The sequence below is a fragment of the Selaginella moellendorffii genome, unplaced genomic scaffold, assembly GCF_000143415.4.
Source record: "Selaginella moellendorffii unplaced genomic scaffold, v1.0 SELMOscaffold_26, whole genome shotgun sequence".
NCBI classification, from domain to species: Eukaryota; Viridiplantae; Streptophyta; class Lycopodiopsida; order Selaginellales; family Selaginellaceae; genus Selaginella; species Selaginella moellendorffii.
Window position 1 is genome coordinate 382922 of NW_003314287.1, and position 18805 is coordinate 401726.

General features: G+C 42.1%; 1 protein-coding gene and 1 long non-coding RNA gene across 2 annotated transcripts; both read right to left on the reverse strand.

The window, feature by feature from the left end:
* Positions 1–17402: 17402 nt before the first annotated feature.
* Positions 17403–18178, reverse strand: LOC9637720 (acyl-acyl carrier protein thioesterase ATL3, chloroplastic). The gene is made up of 5 exons (XM_024680123.1): positions 18068–18178; positions 17909–18009; positions 17730–17839; positions 17577–17672; positions 17403–17516 (listed from the first exon to the last, which is right to left on the reverse strand). The coding sequence occupies exons 1-5, from the start codon at positions 18130–18132 to the stop codon at positions 17403–17405; spliced, it is 486 nt and encodes a 161-aa protein (XP_024535891.1). The 5' UTR covers positions 18133–18178.
* A 64-nt stretch (positions 18179–18242) lies between these two features.
* LOC112347997 lies at positions 18243–18775 on the reverse strand. Its single transcript, XR_002992921.1, has 2 exons — positions 18663–18775; positions 18243–18605 (listed from the first exon to the last, which is right to left on the reverse strand). It is a non-coding gene; the product is annotated as an uncharacterized LOC112347997 (long non-coding RNA).
* Positions 18776–18805: the final 30 nt, after the last annotated feature.

The following is an 18805-nucleotide window of genomic DNA, read 5'->3' on the forward strand; positions in this document are numbered from 1 at the left end:
AATATTTGCAAAAAGAGTATTCTTATCACTTCTTTAAATTTGTACTCTATACTTTCTAGCTAGTAAATATTAGGTTTGTCAGAATTAAAAAATTAAGATCAATGAGAGCTCACTACTCTCATAGAGTCTAACGAAACGCAAGGTGCAACCTGCCACCAAGCATAACGCTATAGAAGAAAGGCACAAGAGTCACCTTTTTTAGAAAAGCACAATGGCCACTTTTCTACACCAACTCCAGACTCTATCCAACTCAATTGCGTTAGCCCCAAAAGTCAGCATCCCTTTTGGGTTGCATCATACAAATTGCCTACTAAGGTTTAAGCCAACCAAAGTCAACTTGAACCCCTTCACTAGTTTGAAGAAAATTTATGGAAAATTTTCCATCCTAGAGAAAGAATGACTCTTAGTTTAGGAATACAAACTTTCAAGACTCAACCAGCTTCCTCCTACCAACAACTTCATATATGTTCACCTCAACACAGATTCTTATGACCGAATAGCATGCTTAAACATCGAATATCTTTGCCCATATAACCGACATCCAACACCATCTGCAAAATGCAAAGTGAACATCCAAGGCTTAATCACGAAAACCACATCTTTGGATATCCATATTGCACTAACACTTTTCTTCACTTTCAAGATCCAATGTTAAGCCAAAATACTAACAAGAAAAATGACATGGAAAATCAAGTTCTAAGGAAAAATTCCTCATCACTCGAAATAACAATGCCACTTCCACTAACACAAGTGCTAGTAATGTCAATGCCTCAACTACACACCTTCTCCATCCAACAATCTACTCCAAGTGTTAATAGATCAACTGACAAGCTATAGCAAGTGAATGCTATAACCCTTTCCAACACCTTATGGGCAAATTCCCTAAGAAATAGGGTATTAACATAAGCTTAGCATAATGAACCACTATTGAGAATCCAATCAATGTTACTTCATATAAGTAGACTAGCTTTACCATCAACCACTTTGGGGTTGATTATCATTTAACCAAGCAACTTCGTCAACACATTGCTCATTATCACATGGATATGATATAAAATCACAATGACTTGAGAGTAACACTACGAGCAACACCCATGTCATTACTTCAAAGGTTTATGTGAGCATCAAGTGCCAACTCGATTTGACAAAATGTAATACAAATGTTACACTCTACCAATGGAGACTTACAACACCCAACACCACTAACTTTTGTTCACAACACAAACAAGCTCATACCACTTTTTTTTTGACCAAACTCAAAACTAATCTAACACCAAGCTACTCAAGGAGCAATAGCAAAGTTCTTGGAAAAGAATTGAGCATTGTAACTCCAGTCTTCTAATAGCAAGCCTAGACAAAATAGTTTAGCGTTTCACCGCTATCCATCCCAAGACTCACTATTTGTAAGACCACCATAACCAACATGCATCAAGGTAGGGATTCTTGATTGCGTAATGTGAACATGAGCAATGAGCTAACACCTCGTTGCAAATCATCTCTCCAAGAGAAAATGATTTACGTGTTTGATTTTTTGTCCCTGACAACTCTTTTTTCAATCTTATCTTTGACTAAACCTCAAGTTTGCATTCACACTGCCTTCAGTCCAATCTAAGAAAAATTTATGAAAGAGCACAGCAATAATTACTTAAATCAATAGACTAATCCCTACGTAGTGCACCTTATCTCTCTCCCTTTAAGCCAACTGAAAAAGGGACAATTGCTTGATAAGAAAGCCCTTAGTGGCTATTTTATCCCTATTTATCCCCCAAAATTTCAAGGATTCATGGTGACAGTATATTCAAATCTCATCCCATGATCACATGCACTACACTCACCCCCCCTTCAGAGATATCAATGTCCTTATTGACTATTGACTAACAACCCCTACTGAGCCAAGGGGAACCAGCACCTCCATTTCCGCACTCAATCTACCAATCCTTCCATTGTGTAGACTAGCTATTCCATGTAAGGTAACTAATCATCCACCCGTATTGCAGTCCCATGATGGATACATTTGTCCATGGATGCTCCACCAAGAGGAAGGACGTACGCATGGATGCCCAATACATACGATTTTAAATTTTAGGAGTAGGAATATACTTTATTCAAGGTATATTATATTTTTAAGTAGCCACTAATCAATGGGAATCAAATCTGTGCCATTTTCTCTGATACCACATGTAGCGCACCCTATCTCTCTTCCCTTAAGCTAACTAAAAAAAGGGCAATTGCTTGATAAGAAAGCCCTTAGTGGCTATTTTATCCCTATTTATCCCCTAAGGTTCCAAAGATCCACGGTGACAGTATATTCAAATCTCATCCCATGATCACATATGCTACACTGTGTCATAATTTCTTGATTGTCTTCAATTTCAGGTTGTTGCTGTTAATATGCCTTCAAGATTTGTGCTTCTTCATAGTCATTAAGACCTTCATTCGTATTGTTCAATGATGATTGGTTGAAATTTCTTTACGATCTTCTTTGCTATAGATGTGGGGATTCAAGGGGGTTCTTGATACTCTCCAAAGGTAATTGTGTTCTTCCGCTAGTATGTGACAATATCAGTTGTTTTAAGCCAAATTTGCTTGAGGAGTACTTTATAGGAACTTTAATCTTTTGCCATTTTAAGCACGATAAAAGTTACCTAAACTTCTTGATACTTGATCTTGATAGGAATATTGCATATGATTCTTGATGGTTGTACACTTTAATTGTTAGTCATCTTGATGTTGAAGGTTGCAGGGTGGATTAGCCCAAGTCTCATTACTTTGCAGGTTGAATACTTGATGATGTTAACACTTGTGTTGCCGTCAATGATTCCTTATGGAGCTTTGTTCTTTCCTATTATGATTAGAATGTATGGTACATCTTCATTGAAGTTGCTGGGTTGAATGGCAGTCTTGTGGGATGAAGAGTTGTTGGTCTTTCTCTTGATTTGAGTTGAATTTACTAATGGTGAAGTTTGACATAACTTGAGAAGTTGTTTTCTCAAGTATGGAGTGATATCCTTGCATTAGACCATTAGTATGCTAAAAGAGTGTCAAACTTATTTTGGCTCCATTTTGCAAGTTAGTTTTGGCATTGGGATGTTGAATGCTCTAGGACTATTCCTATGTTGCTCTATATTTCTATCCTTTCACTCCTTAGGCTAAATGCTTAGAAATCATTCCATGCTCCAATTCTTTCGCTCCTTAGTTACAAGCTTAGGAGTTTAGCTCCATTTCTTTATGCAATGGCCCAAAGCCCTGAAATTTGGGTTTGCTCCACTTCCCTTGGACACATAGCATGTGGCACATGAAGGGTTAAGGTTCCACTTTATGGTTACCCTATGGTAGACTAGGGATATATGCAGCTAGGTTTCCACTGGTTTCCAAGGTTATCTCTATTTGCTATCAAGACCCCCACCAAGATCAAGACAGGAAAATGCAAAAGACAAAGAGAAAAGCTAGTGGAAACAAAGAAGAGGCCTTAGACTGGCGTTGATTCAGATTGTGGAAAAATGGAACAAAACTAACCTATATATACTATAGGTTGATGAAGCTCCACCACTCTTGGATCGAGGACGGCCTAAATATAGCTGAGGTTGAGGAGGCGCCACATCAATATCAGGAATGTGGCTCGAGACTCAGGAAATGTATAGGAAATCAGAGAGTCAGGAATAGGGAAGTGTCTCGAGAGTCAGGAATAAGGAAGTGTCTCGAGAGTCAGGAATAGGGAAGTGTCTCGAGAATTAGGAATGTGGTCTGCAGGTCAGGAATCCGGTGAGAGTCAGGAATGTGGCAAGAATTGGGGGATTCCTGACAGCACCCCCTCCTCAAGAACGAGTGGAACGAGGATGTGAATGAGAACGACGAGGAGGATGAGATGAGTGGCGAGGGATGGGAGATGGAGAAAAAGAATGAGGACTAGGATGAGAAGGATAGCAGTGGTGGAAGTCCTGAACAAGGTCAGGAGAATGAATCAGGTTGTCCGTAGCTTCCTAAATGCGTTCTTCAAGTCCGTAACCCTTCCAATTGACCAAATAGTAGAGTTTAGACCGTGAAATCTTGGAATCAAGGATGTCCTAAACCTCGTACTCAAACCCATCCTCAAACTGCACTGGTGGAGATGGAGGAATGACCCGATTGGGAATAGGACTGGAAATATAAGGCTCAAGGAGAGAGGAGTGAAAAACGGGGTGAATTTGATATGAGGAGGGAAGTGCAAGGCGATAAGTGACAGGATTAATGATGGCAGTGATAGGGAAAGGACCGAGGCATTTGAAATCAAGTTTTGGATAGGGCCTGGTGGTGGAGATATTTCGCCTGAGGAGCCAGACTTTATCCCCCATATTGTAAGGAGGACAATCCTGACGATGGACATTGGCAAATGTTTTGTGAGATTCCTGAGCACGATGGAGGTGGAAGGAGATGGAGTTGTGGATTTCGTGGAGGTTAGAGACAAATGCCTTAGAGCGGGGATTTGAATGAGAGGATTTGGATGGAGAAGGAAGTGAGAGATTGAATCGGGGATTTCGGCCAGAGTTTGCAAAGAAGGGGGAAATTCGAAGAGAGGAGTGAACAGAGTTGTTATAGGAGAACTTAGCAAGGGGAAGGATATCAAACCAGTTATCCTGATGATAGTTGATGAAGCACCTCAAGAATTGTTCCAACGTCTGAATTGTTCGTTCGGATTGCCCATCAGTTTGAGGATGATACACCGAAGAGAGGTTGGCCTTCACTCCAAGCAGCTACAAAAACTGTTGCTAGAAATGAGAGATGAACTGAGGCCCCTGATCCGAAACCACATCTGTAGGAATCCCATGAAGTCGGAAAATTTCCCTGAATACTAGTTTTGCCATGTCCTCGCCCGAAAATTCTTTGGTACATGGCAAGAAGTGTGACATTTTTGTGAAGCGATCCACCACGACTAAAATGCTATTGAAGCCTCCAGAACTCGGAAGATCACTCAAGAAATCCATGGAGATGGATTCCCAAGGACCTGAAGGGACCGGAAGGGAACGAAGCAAACCTGAAGGAAGGTGGCGAGGTACCTTATTCCAGGCGCAAGTGTCACAAGAGGTAACAAAAGCTTTGATGTAGTCGTCCATGTGAGGCCACCAAAAGTCCCGTGCAACTAGCTCATAGGTTTTCGCAATGCCGAAGTGACCAGTAGTCGGGCTATCATGGCACGCTATCAAGACCAACCTTCAAGCATCACCTTCAGGAACGTAAAGCTGCTCCCCACGGTATAATAAGCCATCTAAGAACTCGAACTCGTCAAATCACTGGCAGTTGGGAGTCACTGAGTGTCCAGCCTGAAGATGGGGGAAAATGTCGCTGGCAAGATCATTGGATTGAAGATCGTTTCTGATTGCATCCATCAAGGAGGAGTCCTGAGGGGCCAGGGAAATTGCCATAACTTGAAGCCAATCAGGACCGAGGATATCTTGATCCTGTTGATCGAAGGCAGGATTACCAGGCCTGAGACTAAGATAGGAGCGCCTTGAAAGAGCATTAGGAAGGCCTTGAAGCTTTCCAGGTCTGTACTTGATAACAAAGTCAAACCAACTCAAGAATTGTGCCCACCTTGCTTGACGACAGCTTAAAACTCGGGAAGTGGCAAAGTACTCGAGATTTTTGTGATCCGTCCAGATTGTTGTTTGATGGCCCGCCCCCTCCAAGAAACGGTGCCACTCTCCAAAGGAATCCATGATGGCAAGGAGCTCCTTGTCGTGGATTTCGTAATTGATCTCCGCAGGCTGGAATTTCCGAGAATGGAAAGCGACTGGATGAAGTTCTTGATCTGCTCCAAGTTGAGACTGCACAACACCGATGGCAAAGTCGGAGGCGTCAGCCTCGATGAAGAAAGGTTGTGAGGAATCAGCATGGATCAAAACGGGAGCAGAATTGAAGGTTGCCTTGAGTGTGTCGAAGGCGTGCTAAGCAGCAGCAGACCAAGAGAAGGGAACATCCTTGCGAGTGAGATGCGTGAGAGGAAGGACAATGTCAGAGTAGTGATCAATGAATTTGTAGTAGAAGTTGGCGAAGCCAAGGAAAACCTAAACGTCCGACATTGATTGTGGAGGCTCCCACTCGAGAATAGTCTTGACTTTGGCAGGATCCATCGTGATACCCTCAGGAGTGACAATGTACCCAAGGAACTCCACAGACTACTGATTGAAGGAACATTTCTCAAGCTTCGCGTATAGGCCGTGTTCTCGCAGCTTCGCCAGCACTTTGCGTACATGTTCGTCGTGCTCCTCCTGAGTTTTTGAGTAGATGAGGATGTCATCGAGGTAGACGATCACCATTTGATCAAGAAACTCCCAAAAGACGTCGTTCGCCATGTGTTGGAAAACTGCTGGAGCATTTGTTAAGCCAAATGGCATGACAGTGTATTCGAAGTGGCTATAGCGGGTTCAGAACGCAATCTTCCATTCATCACCAGGCCGGATCCGAATCAGGTTGTATGTGCCACGGAGGTCAATCTTGGTGAAGAAGCGGGCACCGCTTAGGCGTTCCAACAGGTTTGAGATCAGGGGCATCGGATAATGGTTCTGAACAGTCACCTTGTTCAAACCTCGGTAATCGATGACTAGCCGCAAACTCCCATCCTTCTTCTTGACAAAGAAGATAGGTGCTCCAGTCGGGGACTGAGAATGCTGAATGTACCCTGAGGCAAGGTTCTCATCCACGTACTCTTTGAGGGCCTTAAGCTCGGACGGGGATAACCCGTAAATAGGCCCCCACGGAGGTGACGCTCCTTCTTGTAAATCAATGGGACAGTCATAAGGCCGATGAATAGGCAGTACACTAGCTTTTTTCTTGTCAAACACATCCCCAAAATCATGATACTTCTCAGGAAGATTGACAGGAAAAACATGCAAAGCAAAAAGGAAAAGAGGTTCTTCATGAAGGAGTTCTTTCATAGTGATTGTGGAGATAGGAGGAGGTGTACGATTAAATGGAATGATGAGACGAGGATATTGTCTAGTGTAAGATGCAAGAGAGGAAAAAGAAGAGAGTGAAAACTTCGTAGAGTTAGGAACAGAACCCTGATTTGAGTTTAGGGAACTTTTCCTGATTCGAACTCGATGAACAATAGGGGAAGCCGTGGGAGATGGTGATGTGGGAGAGATGAGCTGTAATTCCTTCCTCTAACAAATCTGAGGCTGATGTAGTTGGAACCAAGGAAGACCAAGCACCACAGAGGATGACTTGCTGTTGATGATGTTGAAGGCGATATCAGTGATGGTGGACCCGATGTGTACTCAAATGGGCAACGTTTCCCTAAGTCCAGAAGATGGAGACACAAAATGCCTGCCAATGCCTTCAACCCTCAGATCCTGTATGGTAGGAGACAGAGGAACGTGATGTTGGGTAGAAAAGTCTGTGTCCATGAAGCAGGAAGTTGCACCCGAGTTCAGTAGCGCCAGAGCCTTGAGTCCTGATTGTCCAGTGAAAGAAAGGAGACATGGGATGCGGAAGTTGCGGGAATTGGTGGTGGCTTTGATGAAAGGTGGTGAGGAGCTTGATAAAGAAGAAAAGTGATTTTTATTTGGGGAGTCCAAACAGACAGCTCTTACTCTGTTTGGACAGGGTCATTTCCCGACTGCAACAGAAGTGGACTTTGAGGCAGAGTGAACTCGAGCAGTCGGGGAGGCTTCTTGGGACACACAGCTGCTTTGTGATTTAGGATCAGCACAGTAGAGGCAAAGATTATGAGATATTCAACATTACTTCTCAACAGGACTCAACTTCCCTCTAATGAGTCGGGGAGTACCAAAAATATCCATAGGGACCGGAGCAGTAGGTTCAGGAGTATGCCCCGAAGACTCAAGCTGGGATTCCTGAGTCTGGGACGGAAAAACAGCGGCGCGGCGACTTTCCTGACGACGTTCAAAGAGACGATTGTCACATCGAACAGCTTTGTTGATGGCGTCCGATAGGTCCTTGGGATCCTCCATGGTGAGCAACAAATCCTTGACACCGTGGTTGAGGCCGAAATGAAATTGGTCAATCAGGGCCTGCTCATCCCACTGAGTGTCCAAGGCAAGGAGTTGGAACTCTGCAGCGTAGATCGAGGCAAGACGAGACCCCTGAGAGAGACGTCTCATCTTTGTGGTAGCAGCCCGAATCCGATTCGTCTCGCCAAAACATGCTTCAAGCTTCTCTTTGAACAATTGAAGATCCATCAGCTCCAGAACCACGACCCCTTTCATGCTCTTCTCCAGAAGAGGAGAAAACCATGACAAAGCTGCACCTTCGAGCAACATCCGATTTGAGACTCGGAAGTGGGGTACTACTGATGTTGAAGTGCAAAGATCAGCTCCATTTGGTTCAGAAATCCGCGAAGCTCCGAACGCTTGCATGAAAATTTTGCTGGGAAACTCACCTTTGGTTCAGGAACTTTGCTGGATCCTTGAGCCGAAAGTGAAGCAAGCTCCTGCTGCATGCGAAGAAGGGTCGCCTTCAGCTCGGTATTCTCAGACTGGATTTTTGCAAGGACTTCGGCAAAGAAATCAAGATGGCTTGGAGACTCCATCGGCAAGAAGAAAGAAAAAAAAGGGGGGAAAAAGACAAAGGCAATCAAACAATCGAAACGAGATAAAGCAAAAGCAAAAAGCACAATCTGAATCAAACTGTCAAGACCCCCACCAAGATCAAGACTGGAAAATGCAAAAGACAAAGAGAAAAGCTAGTGGAAACAAAGAAAAGGCCTTAGACTGGCGTTGATTCAGATTGTGGAGAAATGGAACAAGGCTAACCTATATATACTATAGGTTGATGAAGCTCCACCACTCTTGGATCGAGGACGGCCTAAATATAGTTGAGGTTGAGGAGGCGCCACATCAATATCAGGAATGTGGCTCGAGACTCAGGAATCATACAAGAAATCAGAGAGTCAGGAATAGGGAAGTGTCTCAAGAGTCAGGAATAAGGAAGTGTCTCGAGAGTCAGGAATAAGGAAGTGTCTCGAGAATTAGGAATGTGGTCTGCAGGTCAGTAATCTGGCGAGAGTCAGGAATGTGGCAAGAATTGGGGGATTCCTGACATCTGCTTTAAGATAGCAGAGTTAGGGATAGGCATTTTAGTGGAGGATCACCTTGCGGAATTCTCTTCTTATTGTGCTAACAACCGGATCACAGACAATGTGACTAAGCACAAGACATTCACTCAATCAATGCATATACATGCATAGCAATGGCTACTTGTGCTGGAGGTTGAGGAGAAGTGGGACTTTGACACTCTCCTCCAGACATTCAAAAGCACATTCTCTCAAGAGGTTCCTCTCGGAGCAACTTATCCAAGACTTATTCTAGCACGAATGAGTCTATTTTTGACTATACAATGTGATTCAAAGCATTTTAGAAGATCTTTCTTGACAAAAGAGTGACACAAGAAGATTCCATTGGAGTGTTAGCCTTTGTATAAGGCCTCAAGCCTGGGCTCTAGAGAAAAGTTGCTAAGTGATGTCGTGACACCTACCCACCACTAGTGATGTCATGATGCCTACACACATGCTGGAGAACTTTAGTTGGAGATGTTCCACAAACTCGGTGTCTCCTTCATTGAGGAGCTTGTCCAAAAACCCTTAGCGCTTGTCTCTATGTCTTTGTTCACATCACAGCCCCTCAGTCAGTCGTAGAGAAATTTTCCGCCACAGTCGAGTCTACTTTGGCTGAGTTCAAGGAATACAAGGTGATCCTTCAGCAACAGTAGAACTAGTAGAGCAAACTCATGGAGGAACTCTAAGAATTGAAGATGGCTATACAAGACCACCCTCAGTGATAGCCTCATTGGTGTAAGAAGTGCAAGGTCTAGTTACACAACACAACTCATTGTTGGCGACTACAACTAGAGTTGTGCCCACAGAGATAGTTACCACATGAGTAGAGAGTCTAGTGCCAACAATTGCAGACATAAGGCCCTAGATGCCTCTATAGAGTATTATGAGACACTACATTAGTGTGCTATTGAAGCACCACCGGCAAATGAACATGGCAAATTCCCAATGAATATAATCTATATGGTAGCGAAGTTGATAGAAAAGATGGCTACCCAGACTTAGAGGAAAGCACAGATAGTAGTAGAGGAGTTGGACACCAGCTCCAACAATTGTTTCCCCTCTAGTTCTCATTGCTTGCAAATTGCCTTTCTTGAAAGCATTTGCAACAGTGCCATCATCTTCACTCATATCTTGAATTCTAACATCTGCATGCATGCCAAACTTCACCAACACACAGCCCAGAGGGTCTCCTTTGATGTCAAGTGGTCACTCAAACAATTTTATTGACCAGGTCATGGCAACTCTAATCACAACTTCCCACTACTTCCCAGCTTTGCTTCAGCAGCTTGAGGTCTTAGTGCAAGCTCTTAGTGGAATGGCACCTTCTTTAGTCCTAGAAATGGCTCCTATTCCTGTTGTCAATGCCACAATGGCTCTTGATCCTAGCACATTTATAGTTCTGACAATGATTGTGGGCATCTATGTGGAGGCTCTTGCTGACTCTGGCTTGGCCATAAAAATTCTCTTCTCCACTCTCACCCAACAAGCAGGCTTTTGGATCTAGGATTATTCCAAGGTCGTGCTAAAGACCTTTGCAGATCACTCTGTGGCACTTGCAGGAATTTTCCAGAGTGTCCTTGTTCTCATCCATGGTCATGAGTCCACAGTCAACTTCCTTGTCATGGACTACGTTGCTATGGGAGCCTCCTCATAGGAGAAGTCCGTCATTTTGGGATGGCCATGGTTAGATGCAATGTCTTATGTCTTCAACTTCAAGTACAAGAAACTACAGATTGGGAGAGGTGACAACCAAGTGACAATCCTCAATGCTAAGGGTAGGCAATTGCATCCTAGGACATGGTTGAGATCACAAAAGCACCATTAAGCTCCTCTCCACAACAATCCTTTGCTTCTTCATCAATTGCTAACATGATGATGGATGGAGTCTTAATATTTGGGATGTAACATGATTGATTTTCTACACATGGACTGGACAACATTGTCCTCAATTTCTCCTCCATCCACTCTGCATCACTATACTCAGGCTCAAAAAGATCTAGACAAGATTCTTAAGATTCCAAAAATACCTAACTTGGAGAAGAACAGAATTTTTGTGGTGCATTTGGAGAGTGATTTTCTTGAGACAAATCTTATTGCAGAGATACAAGAGAACACTTTATAACACTTTCTCACATAGCTAGAGGTGGTAGATTTAGTTCTTCCTAGCTCAGAGATTCTACACAGCTCTATCAACATGAGTGATATCTGTATGAGGCTTCAAGAAGAAGCAATGACTCTTGCACTTGTGGAGCACAATGCCCATCTAGAGGAGGTAGAGATGCAGCCTTGGCCACCAGATGAGGCCACTTCACTTAATATTGACCTAGCATGACTTGCATTTGCATTGCCAAGGGGATTTCTCTTCATCCTCTAGAGTTACTATCCATTAAGCTATACCTTTACAAGAAAGTCTTCATGTGACATTATGAGCAATGATAAGAACATATTTGCAGCGACTTAAAGGCTATTTCTAGCCACAACTTTTTTGCTGCACCTTCTCCAGCTCTCCACCATAGTCCACAACACTCTGACACAAAAGATGGATGACAGGCTAGAAGCTTACAAATTATCTATCAGCCAAAGGTGGCAAAAGTAACACCTTTTTTCCACCACCAGCCCAGCTCTTTTCAGAAGCTTCTCCAACCTTAGGATGTCACATTGGACCTCTCCAACCACAAGATATTAGCTATAACCTCACCCATAATGATCGTGGCACTTCACTCAACCATTGGATTCTTATGAGCACTTTAGACTGAGTTCACTATTTTGGAGATTCTTCCTTCCATGCTTTAGGGGCTTTAGACATTGCCATACACAGCCGAGCTCCAAATTTGCTCATTTCGGCAATTCTACTCACTTTGGACCTACATTACATCACACATTAGAGGGTGACATAGTAGCTTTTGCAGCATCTCTGGCCTCCTTTATGACTCTTTAGGACCTCCTAGCACAAACTCAATCATTGCTCAATCTATGTAATTTCGACAAGGCAAGCCCTTTTCAATGGGATAACTTGTGATGCTCCATGATTTAGTCATCCATAACATTCTCCCCTAGGTGGCTTGGTCCCTTCTTCATCAAGAAGCACATTAGATGTGGTGTTTACATCCTCATAGATGAGGTAGGGTAGGAGTTGTCTCTTTCTCTCTCACTCTCTTAGGTGAGCTCATTTCACTCTCTTTTTCTTCCTTTTCTTTTCTTTTTCTTTTTTTACCTCTGCTTTGATCTCTTCTTTGTCACATCCAAGATGCGATTTTTATGATAGAGTAAGCATAAGCTTGGACTTTCACTTTAAAGCTACATCAACTCCTCTCATTTGGAAGCTCATCAATTTCACGGTTTGCTACTCACAGTTCCTATGTTTTCTTTACATGATATCATTCCATCTATCTTCAACATCACTCTCCATTACTCATAGTCACAATTGATTTATTTCACTACTTGCTACACCACTATTTACCACTCACTACAATTGCTTGGTTCACATTTCTTCACTTTTCTCACCATGCAAAAATGATCTTGAGGATCCTATTACATCACTCTATTCATCATCAAAATACACAGCAAAAACATCAAGAAACAGCCAAATCTAACATGTCAAACTCAAGATATGATACAGATTATCTCGATGTAGCAAGTACAGGTAAATCTAGGACACTTAGCAACTGATTCTTGAGAGCTGGTTGGACCAGATGCACACAAAAAACCAGGAATTACTTTGGATGGACTATCATATATGCTGCTGAATACGTTGACTATATTCACAAGTTGCCAAATCCCCTCTACTATCACTCCATTACAATTGGCTATCACTATCTTCCACCATGCATTTATTAGGCAGCCATCTTTCATCATTCTTGTAGTTACCATTCCTAGGCAACACATTCACTTTCATCACTTCATTCCCTTGGAACTTTGAGAGCAGTTAGGCTATGTTTAAGACACTTTCTAGAGGTGAGGAGGCCTTAAGTTGGAGTTCAAGTAACTGGTTCTCCTATTTAGTTTTATGTTTCTATCTTCTCTTTTTCCATTTTTCCTTTGTTCTCTTTTTCTTCTCTCATTTTCACGTTTTTTTCCTCCACTTTCATTTTAGTGTTTATTTCTTTTGTCAAGTTTTCCCATGTGATTTCCCCTTGACTCTAGAACTCTATGCTCTCTTTCTTATTTTTCACTTTCCTTTGTTTTTTCTTTGGTCTCTTCTCCTCATAGCAATTATTGACATAGGGCATCACCTTGGAGTCTACACCAACACTTTGGGTATGGGTTCTTTAATGCAACGTAGCTAGTATATTTGTTTGTGGTCACTTGTTAGCTTTGTGTGAGATTCCCTAGATTATTCCACTATCAAAGTCATGAGAAAATGTTATTCCCTTTTTCCCTATTTTTTGAGTTCACACAAAAAGGATGCTTTTTTGTAAGGACGAATTTTGATAATCATTTATAATTAGTGGTGCCTTTGATCTTTATTCCATATTTTCTTTATGCCTACCATAATTTTTCTATTCTATGTGAGCATATAGGACATCATCGTATGATTGAGAAGCTATGTAGGTCTTTCTATTGGTAAAAAATGTGACGTGATATTATTTAGTATATGAGTAGCTATGTTTGGTGTCAAGTTTGTAATACTCTCTTTCATGCTATAGAAGGACAGTGGGAGTCAATTGTAATTTTTTGTTTATTTGAGTTGGTGGCATTTGATTTGATGGGGTTTTTTCCACAGATTGATAATGAGTATATTATTATTACTTTTGACTATTTGACTCGCTAGGTGGAAGTTAGTGCTTTTGCTAGTGCATTTGCAACTATTGTTAGATATTTCCTCTTTAATCAAATGGTGTTTCAACATTTTTGTCCCAAGTAAATTCTTTTGGATAATGATCCCATATTTATGGCTGAGACATTTCATGTTTTAATGTTTCAGTTGGGGATACACCACACTTTCATGATGTAGCGCATGTGATCATGGGATGAGATTTGGATATACTGTCACCGTGGATCCTTGGAACCTTGAAGGATAAATGGGGATAAAATAGCCACTAAAGGCTCTCTCATCAAGCAATTGCCTATTTTCCAATTAGTTTAAGGGGAGAGAGATAAAGTGCGCTACAGTTGGTATCGGAGCAAATGGCACGGGTTCGATTCCCATTGATTAATGGCTACTTAAAAATATAATATACCCTTGAGCAAGGTATATTCCTACCCCTAAATTTGAAATCGTACGTATTGGGCATCCATGCGTACGTCCTTCCTCTTGTGTGGAGTATCCACGGACGAAGGTATCCACCGTGGGACTGCGATACGGGTGGATGACTAGTTGCCTCACATGGAATAACTGATTTACACAATAGAAGGATTAGTAAATTGAGTGCGGAAATGGAGGTGCTAGTTCCCCTTGGCTTAGTAGAGGTCAATAGTTAATCAGGACATTGACATCTCTGAAGGGGGGGTGAGTGTAGCGCATGTGATTATGGGATGAGATTTGGATATACTGTCACCGTGGATCCTTGGAACCTTGGGGGATAAATAGGGATAAAATAGCCACTAAGGGCTCTCTCATCAAGCAATTGCCCCTTTTCCAGTTGGTTTAAGAGGAGAGAGATAAGGTGCGCTACAGTAATGTAGCGCACGTGGTTTTGACCCTTTATCTTATGGTGATTTACCATAGGATAACATCATGAAGTGGTACCTAAACCCTCTTTGTGCCATGTGATAGATGCCACATGTCACATGCCACATGTCCATGCCACGTGTCCATAGGAACCTGAGGTTCAGGGCCTTGGCCACTGAACGAAGAAACGGTGCCAAAACCCCCAAGCATGGAGCCAAGGAGTGACGAAACTGAACCACGGAGTAACTCCCAAGCATGCAGCCCAAGGAGCGAAGGGACAGGAGCCCGGAGTGACTTGGAACAGTCCTAGAGTAACCAGCATCCCAATGCCAGGACCAGCACACAAAACGGAGCCAAATGGAGTCTGGCGCTATTTCGGCATACCGGTGGCCTAACATGAGGATATGGGTACTCCACCAACTAGCATGGAATGGAACTTGGGCTTAGACCTAAGCCGGACACAGAACAAGGATAGGCACGCAAGTGGGAGCTACACTATGCCTCAAGTTGGTCGGCCATGCCCGACCTACCCACTATCCCTACTATACATTTGGAACCCCCCACAGCCCCCCCCCCCCTTGAGGAACACACGCTTTGGGCTTTCACCCCAAGCCTCCCTTAGTATCAGGAGTTAGTCTCTGGGACAAGCTCGAAACTTACTAAATATGGAATGTCCTTAGATTGCGAATTTGGACATGGGACAAACACCATTGTGTTCAGGCCGATCTCTACATTCCGTAGATATGCCATATGAACAAATCTGGACACTTTCCATAAATAGCATTTGGGACCGAAATGAGACTAACACAAAGGGCATGATAGCGAGGGTGTTTGGCAGACACGGTAAGCTATCATGTAGCGATATTGAGAGACTAATCTCAATACGCGAGGGTTCTTGTCACTAGCAAGTGCAAGACAAAACGAGACGGGAACTCCTTACCGGCTAAGTATGCTTAGCTAATAACACGTAGGAATTCCGTCCTTATGCTCGTCTGGTCTAAGTACACTCGAAATGCCCAGTTAACTCCATTAGCACAAGAGGGGCTGATAAAGGGTCCAGCAATACTGACCTCCTGCCATCGTGGCAGTAAGGTAAGAGTGTCCGTAAGGACTAGTTGACAGGTAACTTTCGATACCCGAAGTCACATTCGCGACACATGAGTGTTTATCATCATTCACTTTGGTGGAATGACTTGTTTAGACCTTAAAAGGGATAATCACAAAGTATATAAACTTTCAATATTTGAATTAAAATGGCTATTTACCATCACTTCAGTATATATATGTTATATGGGTGTAAAATTCTATTGATGCTTCACCATATAAACTTTTATATGGTCATAATCTAATGGAGTTAGGTTTACTTTTGTAATTGTTATGAACTACAAATGGTTGGTTTTAGGATTAGTATTTGACAAGCATTCTTCCATTGGTCTAAGTAGAGTTTGTCGAACACCTACGCTGGATACAAATGGGATAATAACAATGCTACAACTCCCATCATCATCCACTTAAGAATTACAAAATAGATGTGATGTTATTCCATTTTCCCAATCTTACAATATATGGTTTGTCTAAAGTCTTTCTTGTTTAGTAGAAGGGACTATATCAAGTGTTACGGCAAATTGGGTTGCAAATTTATGAGGTTTAGCATGACATCTAATATGCTAATCCTTTAAAAATTGTGTATATACAGCGGCTGAAACACTTTATACAAAAGGATCAAAAACAACTAATACCACATATAAGTCTATCGATGTTTTTAAGCCCATCCATTAGAGAACATTGACTATTTTCCATCCTTTCGAGGGGAGGGGATGATGTAAGGATTAAATGTACAATTACCATGCTATATCTTAATATTAGTGTGGTGGGATTTGATAGCTATTGGATTGTGGACCACATGCTTCTGTGTATAAACTAGGGTTTTTGGGTTAATTAATATGCACATTTTTGTATTCCATTTCCATATTCCATGCACTCATAATATATATGTATGTATGTATGTATATATTACCTTATCTAGGTAATATACTAATTATAGTACTGTATCCATTTGGGATTAAATCCGGTAGGTTTAAACCTTAATTAATACATCAATAACTAAAGCATTATAATTACTAAATATATATTTTTTTATTAGATCCAATTGCAACCTGGTTCTATATAAAACATTTTATAACTTTCATTTTATATAAGCTGTAAACATGCTGCATCATAATAATGATTTGTTGCATTAAACAGAAACATGATTTTCTTTGGTTTTTATAAGTTTTATAGAATTTCATTTTTATACTTCCATGGGCTAGAATCTATGCCCTTCATGAGAGCTCAATGATGTAAAATTTGATAGCTTAGCTTTAAGGTTCATGGCTTTGTGTTGGCATGCTGTTTCAGACAATGTGAATCCTTTTAACTTAGAGGATAATATGTAGAAGTGTTGCAATTCCTCCTAATGGTTTTATGAAGATCCCAAAGCTGACAACAAAAATCCTACTATAGTTTGGGAAATTTCACTTGGTACTCTTAAAATCCTAGCTATGAAGAACTTCATCGCTTTTTTGCCACCCTGTACACTTGCAATGATTTATATTGAAAGAAAATTATAGAGAAAGTTTACGAGACAGCCATAAGATTAGGGAATATCCTAGAATACAATAGGATATTCTAGGCCTATTCTTTACACAAACGGGTCTGTGCTATTCAAAATGATTTTGCAATATTATCCAACATGAAAAATTATCCTTGATTTCTCATAAATAAATTAAGTATATTTCTAAAGCGCGCTGGAAATTTGATTGGTTTGTCGTTCTTGTCCAGACAAACAACAATCCTTTTAGCCTCTAACACTGGCTGCAAACAAGAAAGAACTTGAAAACCCAAAAGCAAAGGTTCTAAACAAAACCAACGGACTTCTTTGTGAGGAAGCTTGTAAATGTTGTGGTCGAAAAACAGTCTCACAGCCGACGATCCAGTTATCCTAGCCGTAACAAGGAAAACATCCCCTGACTGGCATAAGTAACATTAATACCCCGGACAGATAGAACAAGAATTAGGAGATCATACTTTCAAAGGGCTCAAGTACTTGATGTTGAGCTCCGCAAGCGCAAGCACAGCACCAGTCCCGGCAAGAGCCTCAGTATTGATTCCCAGCTCTTCAAATAACTCGTGTCTTGCTGGGTGAAAATTTGGCACCTTTCAAAGCGTATGAGCACAGGAAAAGCTTGGAACTGGATAAACCATACCATGGTCGCAGTAGCTCGCGTACACCGTGTTCTGTACGAGACCATAGTTGTTTAACTCGTAATCGCGCACCTTGAGCTCAATTTCATATGCTTCGCTCATGCTGCAAGTTTAACAAATGGTGGGCTTAGTCACATTTCCGAAAGTCCACAAGAATTTACCTATGTTGCGGGCCAAAGAATTCTCCCTTGACGCTGTCCCGTGCAGATCCAATGCTGAGCGGCATCGCTAGGAAAGAGGGATCAAGAACCCTAAAATCGCGCGAAACGCTATTCGGCATATTCTAGCTCCCTTTCGGGGTCTTTTAGGCATCGACTATGGACGGCCTGGATTGCATGACATACGAATATACTCCTTAAATTTTTTTGACAAGGCATGTTTACCAAACCCGACATTTCAACGACGTAATGACGATCAACAGGTGGTTGCCTCTCAATTTCTCACCGCAACATTTTTGCCACGTGTCTCGAACTTATTTCGTCTTGGTTGCCAGTCACACTGCTCATCAATGCTGCGGTCCACCAGAGACTTAAATCCAGTTGAAACTTACGCGATAGACCACACTCTTGTCGTGTGTGGTCGTCTCCCAAAACTTCTCCGTCGTCTCTCCTCTCCATCAGCCGAAAGGTTCTTTCGTCAGTCTTAAGACGCAGAGATTCCATCCACCTAAAGACAAGCTCCCCGACCATGACTGCAAAGCTGAAAAAAGAAAAAGTTTTGCTCAGATACGTGTTAGCTATCGCCAGTGAAAAGTACCTGCGTCGATTCCTGGGCCTTTTGATATCGTCTTAAGTCTTCTGCGTGTCGAATCGACGAGCCGGATAACTCCAAAGCAGTCGAGGCGCCATGGCGGTTGACGTCTTCGTTTCCCTGCCTTTCCCTTCCCAGCTTCCCATTTC